This window comes from Anomalospiza imberbis, chromosome 3 (assembly GCF_031753505.1).
Source record: "Anomalospiza imberbis isolate Cuckoo-Finch-1a 21T00152 chromosome 3, ASM3175350v1, whole genome shotgun sequence".
In the NCBI taxonomy this organism is placed as follows: domain Eukaryota; kingdom Metazoa; phylum Chordata; class Aves; order Passeriformes; family Viduidae; genus Anomalospiza; species Anomalospiza imberbis.
In genome coordinates this window covers 112,499,565-112,520,565 of record NC_089683.1, presented here as the reverse complement: position 1 = coordinate 112,520,565, position 21,001 = coordinate 112,499,565, and the positions used below count along the sequence as shown (strand labels likewise).

At 41.7% G+C, this 21,001-nt stretch overlaps 1 protein-coding gene across 4 annotated transcripts; it reads right to left on the bottom strand.

The window, feature by feature from the left end:
* Nucleotides 1–1,684: 1,684 nt before the first annotated feature.
* GTF2A1L (general transcription factor IIA subunit 1 like) lies at nt 1,685–14,866 on the bottom strand. Of its 4 annotated transcripts, none has more exons than XM_068186549.1 (9): nt 14,789–14,866; nt 11,979–12,080; nt 11,556–11,679; nt 10,140–10,195; nt 9,059–9,152; nt 7,220–7,815; nt 5,434–5,706; nt 4,535–4,624; nt 1,685–2,671 (listed from the first exon to the last, which is right to left on the bottom strand). In XM_068186549.1, the coding sequence occupies exons 1-9, from the start codon at nt 14,849–14,851 to the stop codon at nt 2,564–2,566; spliced, it is 1,506 nt and encodes a 501-aa protein (XP_068042650.1). In that variant the 5' UTR covers nt 14,852–14,866; the 3' UTR covers nt 1,685–2,563. The 4 variants fall into 4 exon arrangements, with proteins under 4 accessions (XP_068042650.1, XP_068042652.1, XP_068042651.1 ...); XM_068186551.1 differs by having other exon boundaries at nt 9,059–9,092; XM_068186550.1 differs by lacking the exon at nt 14,789–14,866 and adding an exon at nt 14,205–14,250.
* Nucleotides 14,867–21,001: the final 6,135 nt, after the last annotated feature.

Sequence of the window (21,001 nt, the reverse complement as noted above, 5' to 3'; positions counted from 1 at the left end):
AACACCCTCCCCACCAATATAACATGGTCAGGAAACTACAGGCAAGGGAGATGAGTTAGAATTAACAACAACTGATGGCACGTGCTCTACAGAGCTGCAGAGGTTAACAGCCAAGCAGCAAAAGAGTCTCTGTGGGCAATTTTTCTTTTTGTACCTGCTGCAAATGCAGTGAAATCCACCATTTACAAAAATGCTGTTCTAAAAAAAAAAATCCACTGACAAAACATCAAATGTAATTTATATACTTAAAATTTGTCTATGCACAAAAGTAAGCAAATAAGTAAAACTTGAATAGGAGATTTAGATATAACAGAGCTTCTCATACAAGTTAAACTTGTTATTCTATCTCATTATTTTTACTTACCTTCTTTCTGGTGTAAAGTTTTAGACAGCCATTTACTGAAGTATCTTTGAAGGCCATAACTGATATTACACACCTCATCCTGTCACATCTGCAGCAATATGTTTGCTAAACTGTAAGTAGGAGCAATCAAAAAACATTAATTCAAAAACTATTTAGATCAAAAACACTGATTACTGTTCAAGTCACAGGCTAGAGCTTACATGTTAATAAGAAACTTTTTGTTTTTTCAGTATAAAAATTCCTGACTTCAGGTGTATTTAGTTGTAAATGTCTTGTTCAAATCTGTAATTCTTTACTAATGTTATCTTTAAAACTAGCTAAAAACTAAGTGCTCTTTAGGAACTTTATTTTATAGTGACCAGGAAAAACAGTCAAATTCAGAAGCACCATTCAGAGCCTTTGTGGTGCTAAGTATCCAAGTCCTGTCCCATGGATTCCTGTGCCACACCACCTCTGCTCCCAGGCTTTTCTGACATTGGAAATGGTCCCACAGTTCATAATGTGCACATTTACAGAGCATGAGCACCTCGGAGCCTGTGAGAGAATGCTGAAACCTAAAAGCATCTATCATGTGGTAAGAGCTGCATTTTTTGTGCATTTATGGGTCTGAAGCGTAGTATCAGTGCAGCTACAAGTCATCTGAATGGGGGGAAAAGAAATCATACACTGGAATATTTTAACTGCCTCTGAACACACAATTCTTCACATTCCTGCAGCAGCATCTATAGAAGACAAAAGGAACGTCACCCTTGGTTCAAGCGCTCTAGTTCAGTGTCCTGTCTTTGATACTGGACAGTAGCAGATGCATCAAAATAAGCATGCAATAGACTCAATTTTTAAAAGAACTACTTCCTGCCTTATGGCATTAGCACAATGTTTTGCACCATTATGAACAAGGGCTGGGGTTTTTCCCTTCATTTCTTCCATACATTCATTCTCTCCCACTCTCAGATTTTTCTTTCCTTTCTCCCAGCCTCTGCACCCTCTCAGGGATTAGAGATAAGCAAAATGCCTCACAAGGTCTCATTCCAGCAGGATGATCCTGTTCTGAGGCAGCCTGGCTACAGCTTTACCAAGGAATTGCCCATCTTGCCCCTACAAGGAAAAGGAGCCAGCCAGGGAAAAGCTGCAGCTCTGAAAGACAAGGGCCCAAAGCTTCTTTTGGACCTTTATTTCTAGAAAAACTAACAAAAAGTTGAAGCTGGGAGGAATGCAGTTCTCATGGTAGGGTGAGCTACTGCCACGTGCATGGCTTTGTACCCATTTCTCTAAGCAGTTTATATTGAGGGAGCACAAAAACAACTCTGTGCTAGAAATGTGTATGTGATGACACTTTTATTATTATGCACAATTTGTATAATTCACAGGTTACTGGTCTGTAGTCCTAGAACAAAGTGGAAATGTACAGTAGCAAACTTAAATGACTTTGCATTGACAGTGAAAATAAATCACATTTTCATGTTACATCACACTACTCATTGCATCTCAGTAGACACAGCTAGTATAGAATAAACAATAATAATTCTCATATATTGAGAGCTCCAGGATTTCCCAGAAATTTCCCTTATTGCATCTATAGTGCATGTCTTTAAAATGAAGTCCAAAAAACACAAAGCAACTAAAAAAAAATCAAGAGAAGTGTGCAGCTAAAACAGCTGCAGGTTTCAGACTTGCAAAGATATTGCTTTTTTTTCCAAGTGTCTTTGAAAAGAATAACACAATGTGTAATTTTATATTTCAAATCATACCTCAGCTTTTAAGAGCTGGAGAAAAAATAACAACTAAAACTTATTTGATTATAATCAATAAGTTTTTCTGTACTAATTACTAAATATTTCTTTACGTTCTTGAATTACGAACAGATATAGCATTTCAAACTTTAAAGCTATTCATTCCAATGATGCTTCTTCATTGGAAAAAAATAAAAAATCAGAAAAGAACAGTAAAGACAGCTGAGTAGCTAACAGTACAGTGGTTTAGTCTGCAAACTAAACAGATGAACACCACAAATTAACAACACAGATTTTGCATATTTTTTCATCACAGCTTTGTTGTTTTGGGGTTTGGTTCTTTTTGGGTTTTTTTTTGTTGTGGGTTTTTTTTTTTTTTTATGGCACAAAAATTGAAAGTCCAACTGTTTCACAGAAGGCTTATAAGAAAATAATGCCACAGCCTTCAAGGACATACTGGAGTGAAGTTTCACCACTCTGCATCTCCAGTGGCTTTTGCAAAAACATGGTCTTTACCCTCAATGGACATCACTCCATCTTTTAAGTAGAACTTCCATTTGTTCTTAGTTCGATGTATCTAATGAAAAATAATAATCAAAATTAATGAAACCACAAATATAAATTAGACCAGTGATTAAAAAACCCAATAGGATTTAAGCACAACCTGTTTTACACACCTGGTTTTTATTTTAAAATCCTTATAGTCCAAAATATTCAGTGGAATATTCAAAGGAAGCATTATACTTCAGTTGTTTATAAGGAACTCCCTGCCCCCTCCAAGAGACAAACCTCCTGAATCTTATCCCATCCTGTCCCACAACTTCCCCCTAAAAACTGTTACCTATGACAGCTCAACACCAGCAGGACAAGAGAACAGTAACTGGGCAATCCCAAAACACAGCCCACCTTGCAAACCAGCGTACCTTAACTAAAATGCAATGTTCTCCTTTTCACATGGCAAAGCAATGTTGCATGCACAGAGGTCTTAGGAACAGGCTAAAAGCATCAAAACTTGGCTTAAAAGCAAATATTGCTATTAAAAAAAGAGAAAATATGCATATTCTGTTTCTTTTTAAATGCCTGCAAAGAGATCCATACTCCAGAAAGTTTTGTTTAATACTAAAAGAAGGAATTTTAAATATCCCTAGAAAACTCCTCAAATTGACAGCATCAGTTTTCAATTCCAGAAAGAAAATAAACAGGACAGCAATTTTACCAACAACATTTTCTTAAAGGTAACAAAGAAATTTAAGACATAAATGGTTTAATCTACCTTCTACTGGGCCTACATGTTTTATTAAATTTGTATTGCAAAGGGGAAAGTTACCAACATCTTTCCCCATCTTCTGTAACTCTCAATTTCTAAAAACATCTGATATTAAATTTCCTATAAGGCATGCCTAGTGCTGACCTTCCTAGTAGTTTCTTTTAGATTTTCAGGCGATTTTTCAGCTTATATCAGACAAAACTTGCTCTAGATAACAGTATGCACTACCTATAGCAACTGTAATGTCTTGAGTTCTGAAGCTGCAGAACTTGGTGTACCTTTCAATACAATACAGACACCAATGGCTTCATTTCAGAGGCATTCTCTACACATATCCCTGTAACTTTCCAAAATAACTGGTCTCAGGAACAGTCAATCTGTCCCAATTTATAAAGACAATTTTCTTAGCACATCTCTGTTTCCTAAACCACAGACAGCCACACAAAAAGTTACAGGCCTAGTTAGACACACAAAAAGTTCTCTAGTCACTTTTGAAAGAATATTAAAAAAAAAAGTCAAGGCACACTCTTGAACAAACTACAGACACATTTTTCCATATTTGCTTTAAAATATGCCCTTTTTTTTCTCTTTCAAATTACTGATATGTAAGCATCCAAAACCATACAATAGCTAAAAGGACTTAATTTGATCTTCAGGAGTTCAAAGTGAGGTTGAACTTTAAGCATTAAAATGAAGGTGGACAATAAGGCTCTTAATGACTACTTTGTTTCTCAGACATAACAAAATTCTGGTAGGAAAATCTCTCAGTGAGCACTACAAAGACAAATAAAAAACCAGTAAAAGGAAGTACATACACCTCTCTCTGTTATCCTTTTTAAAAGCCTTAATTCACAGCTGAATATGCCTACATACATCCATGGAGATGTTGATCTTACTTAAAAGTTAAGGAAATAAACAAGCTTTTGCACCTCTACAAATCATAATTTTGCCAGACTTGTTGTTCCCTTTTCCTTTAATAGGCCATTATGATTATCCTCTTTTCAGAAAACAGTAGGAAAGCCTTCAGACTACTGTCAGCTAAACACATCATTTAAACACTCCATTACAGCATTAGAGTTTCTTCAAAAGGCACTGACAGGAGAGCAGAGATGGATTTGCTGCAGACATTATTCAGGATGATTAAAAAACAAAGATAAAAGTGTAATACTGTACCTTTTCATACTGACAAACTATCACATTGTCAGTGTCAAACAAGTCTGCAACGTCCTGCTCACTGACATCATCACCAGAGTTTAAGGGGTCCTAGAGATTAAAATTCTGATTTATAACCTCTTTCAGAATAGCAATGAATATACTTGGAATCAAACATACCCAGAACAATAAAGTTACCATTGCAAAAATCAAGACCTGGAGGCGGTGAAGACCACATTGCACCAACCTCATTTACAAGTACCTTTTACATGTTTGCATTCTCAAAAACCAAAACACCCTAAACAAAAACACAGGTCAAAAAAGTAAAACTGATACAGCAGACCCCAGTAACTAAAATACTGGTCAAGTTGTATTTATATGAAGTCCAAATGCTACAAGTTGATCCTCCTGTGAACAAACCCACAGGATAAAAAATTGGATATCTTTAAGCAAAAAGGAAAACCTAGGAAATACAGGGCATTAAAGGGAGGACAAAGTTCTTGTATCACATTGTTTTCTGTCTAATCCCCTGTGGTCCTTCAGAAGGAAAGGAAACCTAGATTTGTATCCTGATCTTATTTAAGTAAATCTTATTTAAATCTAATTCTTTAAATAATATCTTAAGTTAAAAGCAGAACTCCATTCCACTGAGGCCAGGGTTTTACAATAAAACTTTAATTCTGATAGCTAAGTATTTTAATTCATCCAATAAACAAATTACTTTCCAACAGTTCTTTCCATACTCCTCATAGTGTGCTTTCAAGTAATTTCTCTGCAGTACCTCCTGTCTCCAGAGGTTTGTAACTTCACTGTGCATGCCCTGCATCAAACTAACCAGGAACTGTTCTAGGTCCAACAATTCAACAGTCAGGAGAGAACTAATATTGTTATGTGCTTCCAAAGGCTTAAAAGTAAATTACCTCCTCAACTATGTCTATCTGGAGGTCTTCATTGCCCCCATCACTGCAGCTGGACTCTATGTTTGAAGAACTGTCACATTCTTCATCATAGTCTTCCTCATTGTCCAGAACTCTTAGATCCTCTGAATCAACAAAGCCAATGAATTCATTCTCTTCTTTCTCTTTTGTTTGTGGTATTTGCTCCTTGGAAGAAACATCCCCAGTGCCATCAAGCTGACTTATGCCTTCAATGTCACTGCAGAGATCTTTCTTCAGCGGTGAATCCGATTCCGTCTGCTCCGCGGGTTCCATGGGACAGGAATGAAAGAGACCAGGGACAGCTTGTGAATCAACACCACCCATGCTCAGCACAAAGCCTGAGATTTTTGTTTAATACATCAACAAACCTGGGGCACTAATATGAGAGTTTCAGGTCCTACTGCTTGTAAAACCTGAGTACATTTGTAAACATTGTGTTACGTGTAACTTAAATGGAACCCAGGTCAAATATTCCTCAGTAATACAGAAAAAAAATTTTCTTACCCTTTTCTCTGAACACCCTTGTACTCAAACAACTCTAAAACAAAGGCAGTCAAGTGGACACTTAGAATTTCTATTGCAAAAAATAAACCTCCCATAAAAAAAAAAAAAGGAAGCTACTCCTCCGCCCCTAAAAATAACATTTTTCATTTTTGAAATAAAAGTCAAGATGAACTGATCCCTCTCCCTCAACTCATTCAAAATGCTTTGTTTAAATAAGATATAAAAAGCTGGGAGAGACAGTAAATATTTCAGTACTTCAAGTTACTGTTCATAAAAGTGATAGAATTCCTAAACAGAGCATTCACAGGAGCATAAAAGGGCTTTAAGGTTTCAGCTATCTTCAGTTTCTCATTAAATCTTTATTGTAGCACTTAATTCCCATCCACATACACGCTGTAGTTCAAGAAAGGAACACTTGGTTTTGACCTCCCATTCTCACTACAAACAGTCTCCATCATACTGCCATCAGAGTTCAGATGAGCAACATTACACTTTCTATTTACAGACATTGGGCATTACTGGCATTAAATTTGCATTTAATAAACTTGTCTCAATCACATATGAACACTACAACTCAAAGTCACCAAGCCAGGCTGAACTTCAAACATCTGCAAGTAATTTCTGGCACTAAAATTACATGAGGTCAGGAAAGCAGCTTGTTAATTAAAATCACTCAAGTTTCGCACACAGCTCTAGCTGAGTTCTAGTTTACCCAGGACTTTTCCCCCAAGGAAATATATTTTCTTCAAGGAGATTTTCACTTATCAAATTTGACTTTTCATCCTGAATGCATTCTCAATACATCTTTAATGCTCTTCACACATTACAAGTTAAAATTAATCCCAGCTGATCCTGTAAAAGCACTTTGCCCACAATTGACCAGCATCCATTGATCAGCTGACCAATTGATCAGTGCCAGAATATGGAAGTTCTCAGAGTCTTTCATTTCTGCTTAGTCACAAAAAAACTACCATGAATCTCAAAACTAATCAATAAGTCTAATACAGTCTATCTATCCATTACATTTTTCAGTATTTTTAAATTAATATTCTCATCACAGTATTTTAGCAGTAGTTTTGACAAATTCTTAATGTAAAAACAAGTAGTCAGCTACTGCTATTCTAAACAAGCTTAAGACTGAACCATAAAATCAAAATAACTTTTGTGCTTCTCACTTAGAGGTGCTAGCTGTCACTTAGAAATGTGTTCAAACAACCATCTCTAACAGATGTACTTTCATTAGCTGAGAAACAAAAGGCCTTACCTTGTCAGAGGAAGCCATGCTGTCCTGATCCTTTAGAAATGCATTTTCATCCAAACCTTCCCCTGCAATAATCAGGTCAATGATATCATCAGACACCTGCTGCTGCAGCAGCTCGGGATGCTCCATGTCCAGCTGCCCCTCCACATCCAGCAGGACACTGCTTGAGTTGCTTGCCAAGGATTCATCAATAAAAAGTCCTTCAGAGCATTCTGGAGTAAACACAGCTGTGTGAAGGTTGTCATGCTGGAATTTTTCTGTGGATTCACTGCACTGATTCAACACTGCATTAATTTCAAATTCCTGCAGACTCGCAGAAGGCTGCTGGACCAAGGTAGCAGAGGTCTCCAGGTGCTGTTTCTCCACTAAGCTTGGTTTAAACAGCTCAGCCTGTTGGGCAGCAGTCTCCTGGGGCTGCAGTGCTTCACCAGCTGCATGGGCAGCAGATGCATTCAGCTGTGTGACACTGGCAAGGCTGGCCTGCAGAACTGAAGCTTGCCCAAGGGGATGAAACATCTGCTGCACAGGGTAGTGCAGAATGCTTCCATCTCCCGAGGCCTGTGTGACCACAACAGGCACATTCACCTTGTAAAGTTGTCCTGCAGAGGAGAAGAGTTTAAAACTGCTTCAGCAGTGAAACTACAGGCTCATCCAGGCCACTGACCTGTCACCACTAAAAACAAGAGCAAACACTGGGGCAAACTATGAGGAAAAGGACATTTGCAAAGCAAAACTTTCCTCAAGCACAATTCCAGCCCTTGAAAAATCAGGCATTCAGAAGCTTTCTGAATCATGGCTTCCAGCCAGTCCATCATGTTTAATACCTCTTTTTGGGTTTGGCCTACACAGTACCCTGAGACAGTAAGTTCAACAATTTAACTACATGCTGGATTAAAAATAAAGAAAGAAATACCCTGGTTTTGAATTTTTCCATGTCATTTCAGAAACTAAGAAATACAAGATGAAACATTAAACTAGCTACATAGCTACATTAAAAACATTAATTATGTACTAGCTACATAGAAACATTAAACTAGCTACTGTAGCTATGGACAGTAGATGTAGCTACTGTCCATAGCTACAGGTAGAGTTCATCCCTTTAAGGACATTTAGTTATTCTCTCCAAAAAAACTGTCTGTTTTAGTTTAAAATAAACCAAACAACCCCTAATTTATATATCTTTTCTTAAGAAAACCACTCCAAATACTGAATGCTTAAAGTTATTACTATCAGTGTTAGAATTGACATGCCAGAACCCAGTTCCAAATTTAATTTGATTTTTCTTCTCCCCACACACATGCTCACACAGTCACTGGTACCAGTCCATAGGTCTCATGAAATCAGGAATTATACCTGAAACAGATAACTAGAGACATCAGTTTTGATCAAAGAACAGCTGTTTGAGAGAAGAGTCAATGACTGAACTAAGCTTCCCAATGATCACACCTAAACAGTACAAGCAGTTTTATCACCAAAAGAATGGGATCAAAAAGGTTAATGGATAGTTGGATTTTATTTGAATAAGAAATCAATTTTGTGTCTGAAGAACCACAGTGCCTTTAGCTTTTTGAAAGCATAGAAGACTGTCCCAGAGAGACAAGGAGAAGGAGATACCTGTGTCTGGGCTGACAAAGGAAAACACTTGTTACGAGTTATAAAACTGACACACGAACTAATCAATGCAGTTACCTCCCCCACGCAGCCACTACAAAAACAAAGTACAGAGAGAATAACTGGCTCTACCCTACACTTCAACCTCTCATCTGTTTCACCTACTGTCCCTGGGACTCTCTCAACATCCCCAGGGCACTGCAAGGTTTGACATCTCCTCGTTACCCATACCTGGTGCTGCCTGCAGCATCACTCCAGCTGGCATCTGTAAAGGATAAGCTACACACGAAGGGACAGCAAGAGTCACACCCACTCGTGGGGGCCCCTGCAACACAAGAGCTGGGTTTAGGCAGGAAAAGACACTGAGTGCCACACCTGGATTATCCAAGGGAAACACCAGTGAGGGGCTCTCTGTGGTCATCTTCACTGGAAAGCTGCATCATGCTTTTGAGATTTAGACAGGTGAAGAGTATTCTGCACGGACAGAGTAATGGCTTGCCCCAAGTGTTTCCTGCTTTCCAGCTATCACATTCCCTTTTTGTTAAGGCCGCTTTTTCCATAATCCCCCAATGTACCCAGCATCCACAGAGGTGTTTTTCTACTCAAAGTCACTTTTACCTAAGTTTATGCATTACTCCACACAGCACAGGTTTCTTGCTAGGCCTATGAAGTCACTTGATAGTCTCTATTCCTCCTGGGAAGCAAAGAGTTGGATATACACCTCCCTTTCAATCTAGCAGTTCTGAGGAAATCCAACTTTTAAATCAGGAAACACACATATTGCACAAACACCTCCCCAATATTATATTTCAACTTGACAAGCTACTTAGCTTGAGGCTCAGGAGGCACTCAGTAAGTTCATCAAGCTCCGGCAATCAGTGGCTGCTCCCCAAAGAAATTTTTCTATGCCCAGAATTCTGATCTTGTCAACTATAAAAACACTCATTTTCCTTCTGGATGATTTCTACACCTCACAGATAATGCTGCTCCCAGCTTCACCAGTGGTAGTATTTCCCAGCCATGCACTATTTTAACAACCGGTAATAATTTTTTTCTTTAAAAAGTGTATGTAGCTGTGCATTTCCACTACACTTTCATCCTATGGGCTAAATACATGCAGCTGTGTCTTTTCCAACATTTCTGCTTCACTTCTTGCAGAACCAGCTGGTACATCCCATCCTTTTTCACTGCTCCAATAGAAGCGGCAGTGTTACAACTCTCCCTACTTAAGGCTAATAACTGGCAAACAACTTGAAAAATTTGAGTCCAACATTATCAAAATTGAAGTAAAACAATTACTACAGCTACATACCAGTTTTGCTGCTGTGAAATGCTGAAAACCTCTGCCAGCTTGGATGACATAAGGAGCTGTAAAAAAAAAAGCCACTTTACAAAAAACATTAATTTCTTGGATACAGTTATCATTCAATAATTTACAGCAAACATGGGTGAAACTAAAACAATCTAACTCCAGTTCATCCTCATTAGTGAGCACAAGTATTGCCTTGTCAACTTGAGGAAAACATGGAAGTATTTTTTTCACAGCAGAGCAAATCCAATGATGCAAAAAGTAGGAACAGTAGGGTAAGATTTTCAACAGCACCCAATACTGAATTCCACGGGAGAAAAAAGGGCAAAGGGAAAACTTTCCTGGGCTTTTAGAAGCAAGCAATTTAGGTAGCCCTAACTACTTTGAAAATCTCTAGCCATGGGGCAATTCAAATCCCCCTTTTGGAAACAAACAGATTTACTCAGACTGCTTGGCCTTAGTACTGCCCTTTAAAAACTTAAGAGTAAGAAGGTAAGGCTCAATAAATATAAAACCTGCAATAGCCTGCAAACACAAAAGTATATTCCTTTTAGTCACGTGGAACTAATAAAACACCTGCCTCCAGAAACAGTTCATTCAACTAGGAAGACTGTAAAAAAAACCAAACACAAAAAAGGAAGAAAAAAAAAAAAGAAAATAAGTAAAGAACCCCACTGATAAAGAATGCCTGCCCAAGCTTGAAATACACTGCAACACGGATTTTCATTAAATCACCTCATACGGGGCTTGTCCTTCATGAGCAAATGTCCTAACAGCCTCTCACTTTGGGATAAGTCTCAGCTGAGTACTACAGTCTACCACAACAATACCACAGTGGTCAGCTGGACTTTATTAAGAGGAATAGGTCCTGATGTCAGAGACTGTGTAAAAGTCAAGTACTCCTCTGCAACAGGAATTCTGCTTTTAGAAAAACTAACTGAAAGATAAACTAAAAAGCTTCCTCTCTTCTGTTTGAGCAAGGGATTATATTTTAACAAATTGAGAACAAGATTAAGCCCCAACCTGAGAGCAGAACTGCACGGCACAAATGAGCCATAAAACCTCTACACACAGGACACACATCAAAAGGGGAAGCAGAAGCTTAACCCTGCAGGTAGATTTGCAACTGAAGGGCTACACTATTGGACTGCAGACAAGGAGGCTAAAACTCTGTGCATGTTTTGCCACTGGAAATGAGCAGCTGATCAAAAGCATGTAGACAGAATTCTATTTGTTTATTGAAGTTTAATTCATCATTTACTGGTCAAATTCTGCTTCCAAACAATTACTGTTCCACATCAAGCTAGATATATGCATAAGATATATACACAAACCAAGACTATTCCAAGTCTTCCAAAAACATCCCTGAATCACCGAGATATTCTTAAATTGCATGCACTGTGTCCAACAACATCTGACCTGCTGAGGTCTGCAAACTGCTGTGAGAACAGTGTGGCAGCTGCAGACTGAACCGTGGAGAACAGTGGCTGCGTTTGAAGAAGCCTTCTGTTGCTTTAGACTGTGTCACCTTCGTTTCCCAAAGCTGCAGGAAGATTATTAAGGTCAACAAACATCAGCTTTAAAAACAAACTGCATCAAAAAAATATAATCAGGTATTCCCAGCTTTTCCAAGAGTAAACTGACTGATTCTATCCAACAAACAGGGTAGCAAAAACAAATCAATTTCAACTCCCAGCACCCCCCACATCATTTGCAGGATTTGCAACTCCTAAATTAGGGCAAAAGTTTGCATGTTTTGGAGGGCAAAGAAATGGACAGGTCCATCATCTCAAAAGAAAAGCACAAGCACAACTGCTGTTAATGCAAGGGAACCCAACAAACCTGCTTCAAGTCTTTCAGAACCTGCTCCTCTACACCCTCCTCTGCAAAGAGGTCCCGCACTCCTTCAACCACATCTTCGATAATGGACTTGTATAGTTCAGGCTACATTAGAAAAAAAAAAGAAATATTTTCAAGTTCAGATGAGCATTAAGTCATTTGAAAAGACAGCACAAAGTCTGATCTCACTTCATAAACTGCTGTTACAAACTGAACAGCATGAAGAGATCAGTTTAATCAACTGAATGACAAATGCAAAGGTCCGCAAGTCCACTCATTCTTTCAAATCTAACACCCTAAAAAAGTACTGGATTTGAGCTTCAAATTATTGTTTAGGCTACCAATAATTTGGTAGATGCTTAAGAAAATCCTAGAAACATTCAAAAACCATTACTGTGCTGTATTTTCAAACAAGCTTGTCTAACCCCATTGCATCATACTAGAATCACTGCTCCTAATCTAAGGTCCGACCAATAATACAAGTTTTTAAAAATGAACCCTGCCAGTTCCATCAGAAGCAGAATGTAAGGAACCCACAAAAAGTAATGGAGATTTTTTTTTTCTTTGTGGAAAAGTCTGATGCTGCATAGTAACCTAACTGGAAATTTGAACACTACTTTTATCAATACAGATCATTCATCTTACATTACAATAGGGCTCCAACAGAACATTTTATTCTTCCTTCTGCCCATGTCAGTGATTAAATCCTAATCCTCTGTTCAGACCTGGACAGCAGATACACATGAGCTTCAAGATTCCTACACTCCAATGCAAATGTAAGATAATGAGCCTTTAGCAATTTAAAGCTTATTCATCTTGACTCTCATTACCATCAGAATAGCCTACACAAGGTGAAAAATGAAGCTGAGATATTTCAGGAAACCTTACAAGATTCTGGATTAATAATATTTTTTTTTTTAATATCAAATTAATATTTTACTTATCCAAAGTTGTTCTAAAGTTCAGATGACAAACAATTTCTTTTCAAAGAAAAGGAGGCATTAAGAAGCACCATGCTACACTTTCTGGAAAAAGCAACCAACACAACAACTTCAAAACAACCATACTCATGTGTAATTTCTTATCAGGGGTTATCAACCTCCAGAGTCTCCCAGCACTTTTTCAGGATACTAAAAAGATGAAGATGGAAAAAAAAAAATTTGCTGTTGTACCTCTACACTAAAATCTGCTGATCAGCCCATATGTCAAATGCTCTGCCTTCCCTGCTAATCCACAAGAGAATCTAAATGTTAATCTTTCAACGGGCCTATTCCTCTCCCCAGGATTGCCAAGCTACAGCGAGTACAAATATTTATTGTGCTCTATAAAAACTGCACACAGCAACTGTAAAATTCAAACACCGCATGCTGGCGAATTCGAGGAAGATGGTTACAGCACAGGCGCTGCTGTACTCCAGCTCAATCCCTTCGCACGCAGGCACTCCTTGGCACAACCAGGCCCTCCAGAGCGGGAACTGCCCAGCTCCCGCTGTACCCGTGTGCAGCGGGGTGGCAGGAGGGGCTCATCCCCATCCCATTCCGGCCAAGCCTCCAAGGCCGCCCTTGGAGGGCGATTCTCGCGCTGGGAGGGAGCCCCAGGAAGGGCGAGGCAGCCGCGGCCAAACCACCCCGCCACGGCACGAAGGCAGCCGCGGCCAAACCACCCCGCCACGGCACGAAGGCAGCCGCGGCCAAACCACCCCGCCACGGCACGAAGGCAGCCGCGGCCAAACCACCCCGCTACGGCGCGAAGGCAGCCGCGGCCAAACCACCCCGCCACGGCACGAAGGCAGCCGCGGCCAAACCACCCCGGCCACGGCACGAAGGCCGCCGCGGCCAAACCACCCCGGCACGGCACGAAGGCCGCCGCGGCCAAACCACCCCGCCACGGCACGAAGGCCGCCGCCTCCCTCCCTGGCACCGCCGAGCGGCCGCAGCGTCCCTCGCACCTAACCTACCCAGCGCCAACCCCTCTTGCCCACAAACAGAAATTTGCAACAGATTTTTTTCTTTTTAATTAAAAAAAAAAAAAGGCTTTCGATGTCGTCCTTGGGATTCCCGCGCCAGCGAACAGGTGGAGGCTCCTGGCCAGGGCGGGAGGCGACTTCATCCTCATCCTCATCCCTGTCCCCAGTGTCCCGCAAGCAGGAGCGGCCGGGCCCCGCTAGCCCAGCCCAGCCGAGCGGAGCCGAGCCAGCCCAGCCTAGCCCAGCGGAGCCGAGCCACTCACCACGGGGCTGCCGTGAGCCATGGCAGCGGCCGCGCCGCCTCAGCCCCCGCCCGCCCTTAAGGCGCCGTCGCCGGGCGGACGCGGCCGGCCCCGCCCGGGCCCGGCCCTCAGGGCTCCTGTGCCCCGCACGCCCCAAAACCCTGCCGGCTGTGGGGCGCATCGTGCTAAAGCCAGTACTTTAAAACCCCTAAAAGTCCTAAAAGTCAAGGGTGAGCCGCCACTGTCCGGTCTGGGCACCGAGCTGCAGCCTGAAGCATCACCCTGTGAGCACGGGATTTACCGACCTGGAGAGCCGCAGGTGTTCCCGGGGCTGGGAATGCACCTAGGAAAGCTGGCCGCAAACGCGTGTCATTTTTGCTCTAATAAAGCCTGAAGTCGTGATTACCTCCTAAACGGGGATAGCTGAAGCTAAGTGTTGCAGTTAAGCAGCAGCAATCTGGTACAACTACTCAATTATTGCTTACATTTGCAGCAATCTGCTCGTATGTTACTGCAGAGATCTACTAATTTAGCAGTTACTAATCTGGAAAAATGTTCATTAATCTCATATGTGTGGGAGAATTTATACTTAGGTCTTTATGCACCTTCGGTCGGTGTTGCCCTGAGGCTTCTGAGAACATAGAAACAGATTCTCTTTTTCCTTTCATTTTCCTTTGTTTTTCATTTTTTTAGGTAGCTATGTCGTTACAGTGCTGTTTGGCTTGTGAAAAGGATTCTCACCCATTAGGCTTTAATTTTTAAGGCTTACACATCCTGAAAAATGAAAATATTTTAATGAAAATACTGTCAGACCCTTAATTAAATAGCCAGACTAACACCTACAAAATAGAAGAAGCAACACCCTTAATAAGCTGTGTTTTCACAAGTGAGACAAATGCAATTTGCTATTTAAGTAATTTTTCTCTGCAAGAAAATATGTTTAATGACACTGCTTAAGTCTTGAATTAAACAGCAGTTGCATATTCAGCTGTTCTGTATGCCCTCCATCATTGTGAGGAAAAGGCAAGCCATGTTGCTTTGCTTACAGAATAATTTAAATAATAAACCATATTTTTTCTTAAAGCACAGTGCTCATTTGAAACTGCCTGGGCCAGTGCATGCCAAAAGTGTCCTTATTCTTCTCCTGACTTTTTTTTTCCTGTTGTGTTAGCAGAGATAGCAGGAAGGAGCTGCAGCCTTGAGGCTCTTGCTGGGCCCTGAAGGTCGCAGATGGGGATCCTGCAGCTGGCTGCCACCTCCTCATCAGACCTGACCCAGAGCCGTCGCCCTGCCAGCACGCTGTACAGGGCCTCTAGAAAGGTGCAAGTGCAGGGGGAAGACTGATAAATGAGCTCCCTGCTTTCTACCTCCCTCTGTTTATCTCAGGGTTACAAAGTGCCTTAGAACCAGAGCAGCTTCTACGCCTACCTTCAAAGAGGAGGCGAGCTGGGGAGTTTGGTACTAAAGGACTGCTCAGCTGTCTCAGGTGCTGGACAGGTGACTTTGCCTTTGTCCACGGGAAAATTTGCAGACCAAAGCAAATTATCCTTACCTGCACTTGAGGTGGACAGCATGTGTCTGTATTTGCATTTCCACAAGGCACTGTGGGCATCCCCCATCTGTTCTAAATGATACCCTCTGTATTGTGAGTAACAAAGGGCCTGTCAGCAGGTCATGCCAGCTCCCTTCATGCTGGGACAGCAGACAAACCTACTTAGAGTACCTACAGATATCACCGGGGATAAAGTAGGAAAGGGAATACAACTTTCCAAGCTGCACAGGGAAGTTGCAGAGGGCACTTCCTGCTAACCAGGACACTTCTATTTTCATCTGTGGCCTAGGAACACACCTTCTATAATTCCTTTTACAAATTCCTAGGGAAGGTGTCTTTTCATCCAAGCACTCTCGGCCGAACAGCAAGAAAAAGCCTGGTATGCACAGAAAAAATTCAGTCATTTCTGAAAAAGGGGAAAAATATAAAAATATCAGTGACTAGCATTACTCATACTGACTGGCTAGCTTTGATGGGGTGAGCTTAACCTACTGTCTGCGCCCTGCCAACACTGCTGTCATTTTCATGCTTTTGGAAGTGTTTAACATTTAATCTCACTTTTAAGCAAAGAAACTGAGGCTCAGACCCACCAGATATCCTGCCCAAGCTCACCATGGCAGCCAGGAACAGCATTGGGGTTTCATCAGTCTTGGTTCAGCTTCCAGTCCAGCTCTCCCCTTTGTAGTCTCTTTAGGAGCTCACCAGAGTTTTAGAGAAGGAAAGACTAGCATGCTGTTGAAACCCTCCTGATTTTTCAGGGGTTTTGTCTGCCTTTGGAATAGTGCTGCTTAAGGGCACCTCAAACATTCGTTTACTAGACAGGTTTTAATTTGTAATTATTTATACTCCTTTTGGTACATGATGTCTAGAGAAGATTTATTTTTGGATGATAAGCTTTTATTAATCATTAAAAAAAAAAAAAAGTTGCCGTTTTCAAATGTCTTCCCTCTAAGAAATGGAGAACCCTCAGCACACTCAGATGCTTGGTCATGAATGCCCTCTCCTGTCTAAATCCAGCATTGCTGCTGGAGAGGAACACGGCCACACAGCTGCAGGGCTGCAAAATTCTTTCTCAAGGCATATTATGCAAACACCTTCTTGCCTTTTCTTTCCAAGTAAAGGCAATCATTCTTAGGAGGAACTGGTTGCAGAATCCAGGCAGTCCTCATGGAGATAACATGACATGAGCAGAGGTGTAATTTCATTTTAAAGATATCCTCTAATGTGTTCCCTTTGTTTTCAGCTGTTGTCTCATAGATATATGGCACTCCAGTCTCATAATCAATTTTATTAACAGCGTGATTTTGTTACAAGCTCCATCATTTCCCTCGGAGTTCTGAGACAGATAATACTGGGACCTGTGATTTGTTCCTTTTTCATTTATCATGTGTGACTCCTGTTTCTTCAAGAGCCTCTCTTTTTTTTTTACCTGATTTAAGCCACTTTATCAGAACTGTAGAAAGAGCTCTGCCCTAATTCAATGTAATGACAAATTTTCAGGACATTGGGTGTTTTATGAAGGGCTCTGACCTGTACAAACTGCTATATAAAAATGGCAGTCTGATGGATTGAATATACTGAATAGTTCTGTATATCTCAGCTCCTCAATAAGCCCAAAGACTTGTGTAGTATCAGTAAGCCTAATTAATGAACAAGCCTTACCTGTCCTAAATACTCACCCTGATACAGATGCCTTATGTGTCCAGAAAGCCTCAAAGGGAAACAACAGCCACCTGGGGTGGGGAGGGGCCATTTCACTCTGTGCTTATTCTTGTGCCTTTCCGTCACACTCCTGCTGGTGTCAGGCTCAGTGCTCAGCCCCTGTTCCCTCACCTCCTTTGCTATCTGCTTTCTTGCCCTGGGTATGATGTATGGGTGTGTATACCACCCTTTTTTTCCCCAGAGAGACCCCAACCTCCTGAACTGAGTCCTAAGAAAAGCCACAGTCCAGCTCCCTCCTCTTTTGTCCATTGTCTTTGCCTTTGTGGCTCTTTAAGTCCTTTCCCTGCCATCTGGTTTTACCCTTCTTCATCAGTGGATGAAATCTCACCCCTTCCTCACCTGTCTGTAATTGCCACTCATCTGCTCCTGGCTCCCTGGCTCCAGTGGGGAGGGATTAGCTACCAGGGGGTGCAGTGGGAGAATAAATGCCAGAAACATCATTCCTCCTTATTTGAATTAGCTGCTGGAAATTCGCTGGTGAGCAGACAATTGGAGAAGTCCAGCAGTTTTAGTGTGAAGTTAAATAAGAGCAGAGCAGCATGTTTTGGTCAAGGCCAGTTTGCTCTGCCTATCTTTGCATTTGGTAATTTCAAGAGGAATAAAGCTGAGTGGCTGTGTCAGGCCTTTGCAGCAGCAGTGGAATTTGCAGCACCAAGCAACCACTAAAATCACCCAGCAAGTGACTTTGAGAGACAGGCTGAAGCACAGCTAAGCAGTCAGGCTGTCCTTCTTACTGCCTCATTAATACCAATTTAACTCTGCTAAGGAATAACTCAGATGTATGGAGAGTAACCTTCATTGTCATACTGGCTGTGGGAAGCATTTATATGAGGACCCCAGTATTTGCTAAAGGTCATATTCCTGAGCTTCCTTTTCTGAGAAAACATGGAGGGGCTCCTGTTGTCCTAATGCACAACTGTACACACCTTTCCATTTTTCTTTTGTTTTTTTTTTCTTTTCTTTTTACCCCCAGCTCCACTTTTGTGTAGACCGAACCTGAGCAGATTTTCTGCACTCTCATTTTGACATTATAATAATATAATTAACAATAAAGATACTCAGTCATGGATTCACATGGAGGGGGCTAAAACAGCCTTTTCCTGTTTCTGTTCGGGCAGCAGTTGGCTCCCTCCGCTTCGGATGAAGTCTCATCTAAATCCCGGTGTCATCACTTCCATTTAGACAGCGACATCTGCTCCATGCTGCAGATGACACACGAAGGTCCCTTCCTAAATGGCAGTCCAAGAAGGTTACAGTGGTAGCTCACTTCTGGATATCACCAGGCTAATGCCTAAATTCTTGCTTTAAATACTCCCTTCTTCACTGCTGGGTTTTGTTTGATATTTTCATTGCATTCCTTACAGCACTGACCTTGTCATTTCCATGGACTGAGCAAGATTGTCCTGAGGACCGGTCACCACTGCTGGGAGCGGTGCAGGTGTGAAACAGGAATGCTGCAGGCCCAGCAAGCTCTGCTTGATGCACAATGGCAGGATGAAAGCAGGGCCCCCTGCCTGGCCTGGCATGCCCTGCTCGGGTGGGGAACCTTCACAGTGCCCCTCATCGGTCTCACAGCCGCCTGCAGTGGCTCTGCCCATGCTGCCCTGCTCCTTTGCCAGCTGCTTCATCTCCTCCTCCCCACCCCAGGAGATCATTCACAGCCATTCCTAACTTTGTTCTCAATACCTTCCCTTGAAGGCGCTTCTCTGCATGGGTTCCCCTGCACTTTTCTGTTTCAGTCCCTTTCCTCGGTAAACTTTTCAACTTGGGAGAGGCATCAGTTCTCCTTAGAGACAACTCCGTGCAAACACGTTCTGCTTGCTGCCCTCTCCTGCCAGCTCCCGGCTCACTTCCCCGCTTCCTCTCTCTTACCCCCACCGCTGGTCACTCCTCACACATCTCTTCTATTCCCAGCACATCCCTACGTCCAACCTTTTCCCCTTGGACTTTTATTGCTGGGAATGGAAATGAAAGGTATTCTCAATTAAACCAAAAAGGCCATCACAGTGCAAAGTAATACTAGATTGTACCCACTCACAACCAGAAATACCTAATCACTCTGGGATTTGGGATGGCAAAGCAGAATGTTGAGCCAATGCTTTTCTTTTCTTTTTATTGGTGAGGCTTCAGCAGGGAGCATGAGCACCGCTTACAACATGTTATGCTTGTTATAATAAAAAATTACTGGTTGTTTTTGCTAAGGAAAGAACAGTGCTATAAAATAGCACATACAAGGCATTGCAAATACTAGGAAGCTGTCCCAAAATAAATGTTTTCATGTTTTTACTTATATTCTAGCAATCTGCCATCTCATTTTTTCATGTCCCTGAATCATGTTGTTCACTGATTCTTTTAAACATTGCACACAGTTTAAGCTCTTTAAGTGAACCATACTTTTGCTAGATACCTGCTTTCCATTTGCAGGTGCTCACTGAAGGATAGCACACCACTGAAGTGAAAATGGGTGTTAACTCTATTTCCTGGTGGTTCCCAGAATAGCTGATTGCTTTGCTACAGACACTGCAGCACAGGACATGTGGCACAGTTATTTTATTCTTTAAACCCATTCTTTGAATGCTGCCTCATAAACCTCTTGCCTCATTCCCATATTTCCCCACAGAGGTCTGTTTCCCTAGTAACAGAACAGACTTTGAAATTTGTGAAAGTCTTAAACAGTTGTCACTACGTTATATTCAAATACCCCAGAGAGACCAGAGGGAGCACTCAACAGGAAAAACCACGGCATTCTTTGGGTTAGTACTGCTAGGAAATAAGGCAGAAAAGGGTCTGCCATAAATCGTTATGAGAGCCCCCCAGAGTGCTGCATCCAGCTCTGGGACCCCCAACACAAGACAGACACGGACCTGCTGGAGAGAGTTCAGAGTGTGGCCACGGAGATGCCCAGAGGGCTGGAGCAGCTCTCCTGTGAACACAGGCTGAGAGAGCTGGGGCTGTTCTGCCTGGAGAAGAGAAAGGTTCCAGGGAGACCTTACAGCACCTTCCAGCACCTAAAGGGGGCTACAAAAAGCTGTGACAAGAGCAATTAGTGCTAGGACAAGGAAGAATGGTTTTAAATTGAAAGAGGGCAGGTTTGGATTAGATGCAAGGAAGAAATTCTTCACTTTGAGGTTGGTGAGGCACTGGCACAGGTTGCCCAGAGAAGCTGTGGATGCCCCACCCCTGGAAGTGTTCATGGTTGGCTGGGACTTTGCACAACCTGGTCTAGGGAAAATTGTCCCTATGCATGGCAGGGGGATTGGAGCTGGATGATCTTCAAGGTCCCTTCCGCCCCAAACCGTTCCATGATAAATGTAATATAGTACATCGCTGAGCTTTCTGCTACCAGCTTTATCTGAGTGATATTCCCCACTCACAGACTAGAACTGTTCTTTCTTATGAGCTGCAATACCTGATGATCAAGATCAACCAGTTAATTATAGTAAATTCAAAATTAGCTTGATACATTTCTAGTGAGGGGACAAGAAACTGCTAGTTTGAAATACAACTTTATTTTTTTAATCAATATGCAATCTACAAAATGTTA

Excerpts from the sequence above, each read along its gene's own strand:
- GTF2A1L (XM_068186549.1), bottom strand. The coding sequence starts at position 14,851 with ATGAAAGGAAAAAGAGAATCTGTTTCTATGTTCTCAGAAGCCTCAGGG. Across the intron at positions 11,680-11,978 it reads TTCTGAAAGACTTGAAGCAG|CTTTGGGAAACGAAGGTGAC; the intron begins GTTTGTTGGGTT and ends ATCTTCCTGCAG. Across the intron at positions 5,707-7,219 it reads GCATGGCTTCCTCTGACAAG|ACGGAATCGGATTCACCGCT; the intron begins GTAAGGCCTTTT and ends CCCGCGGAGCAG.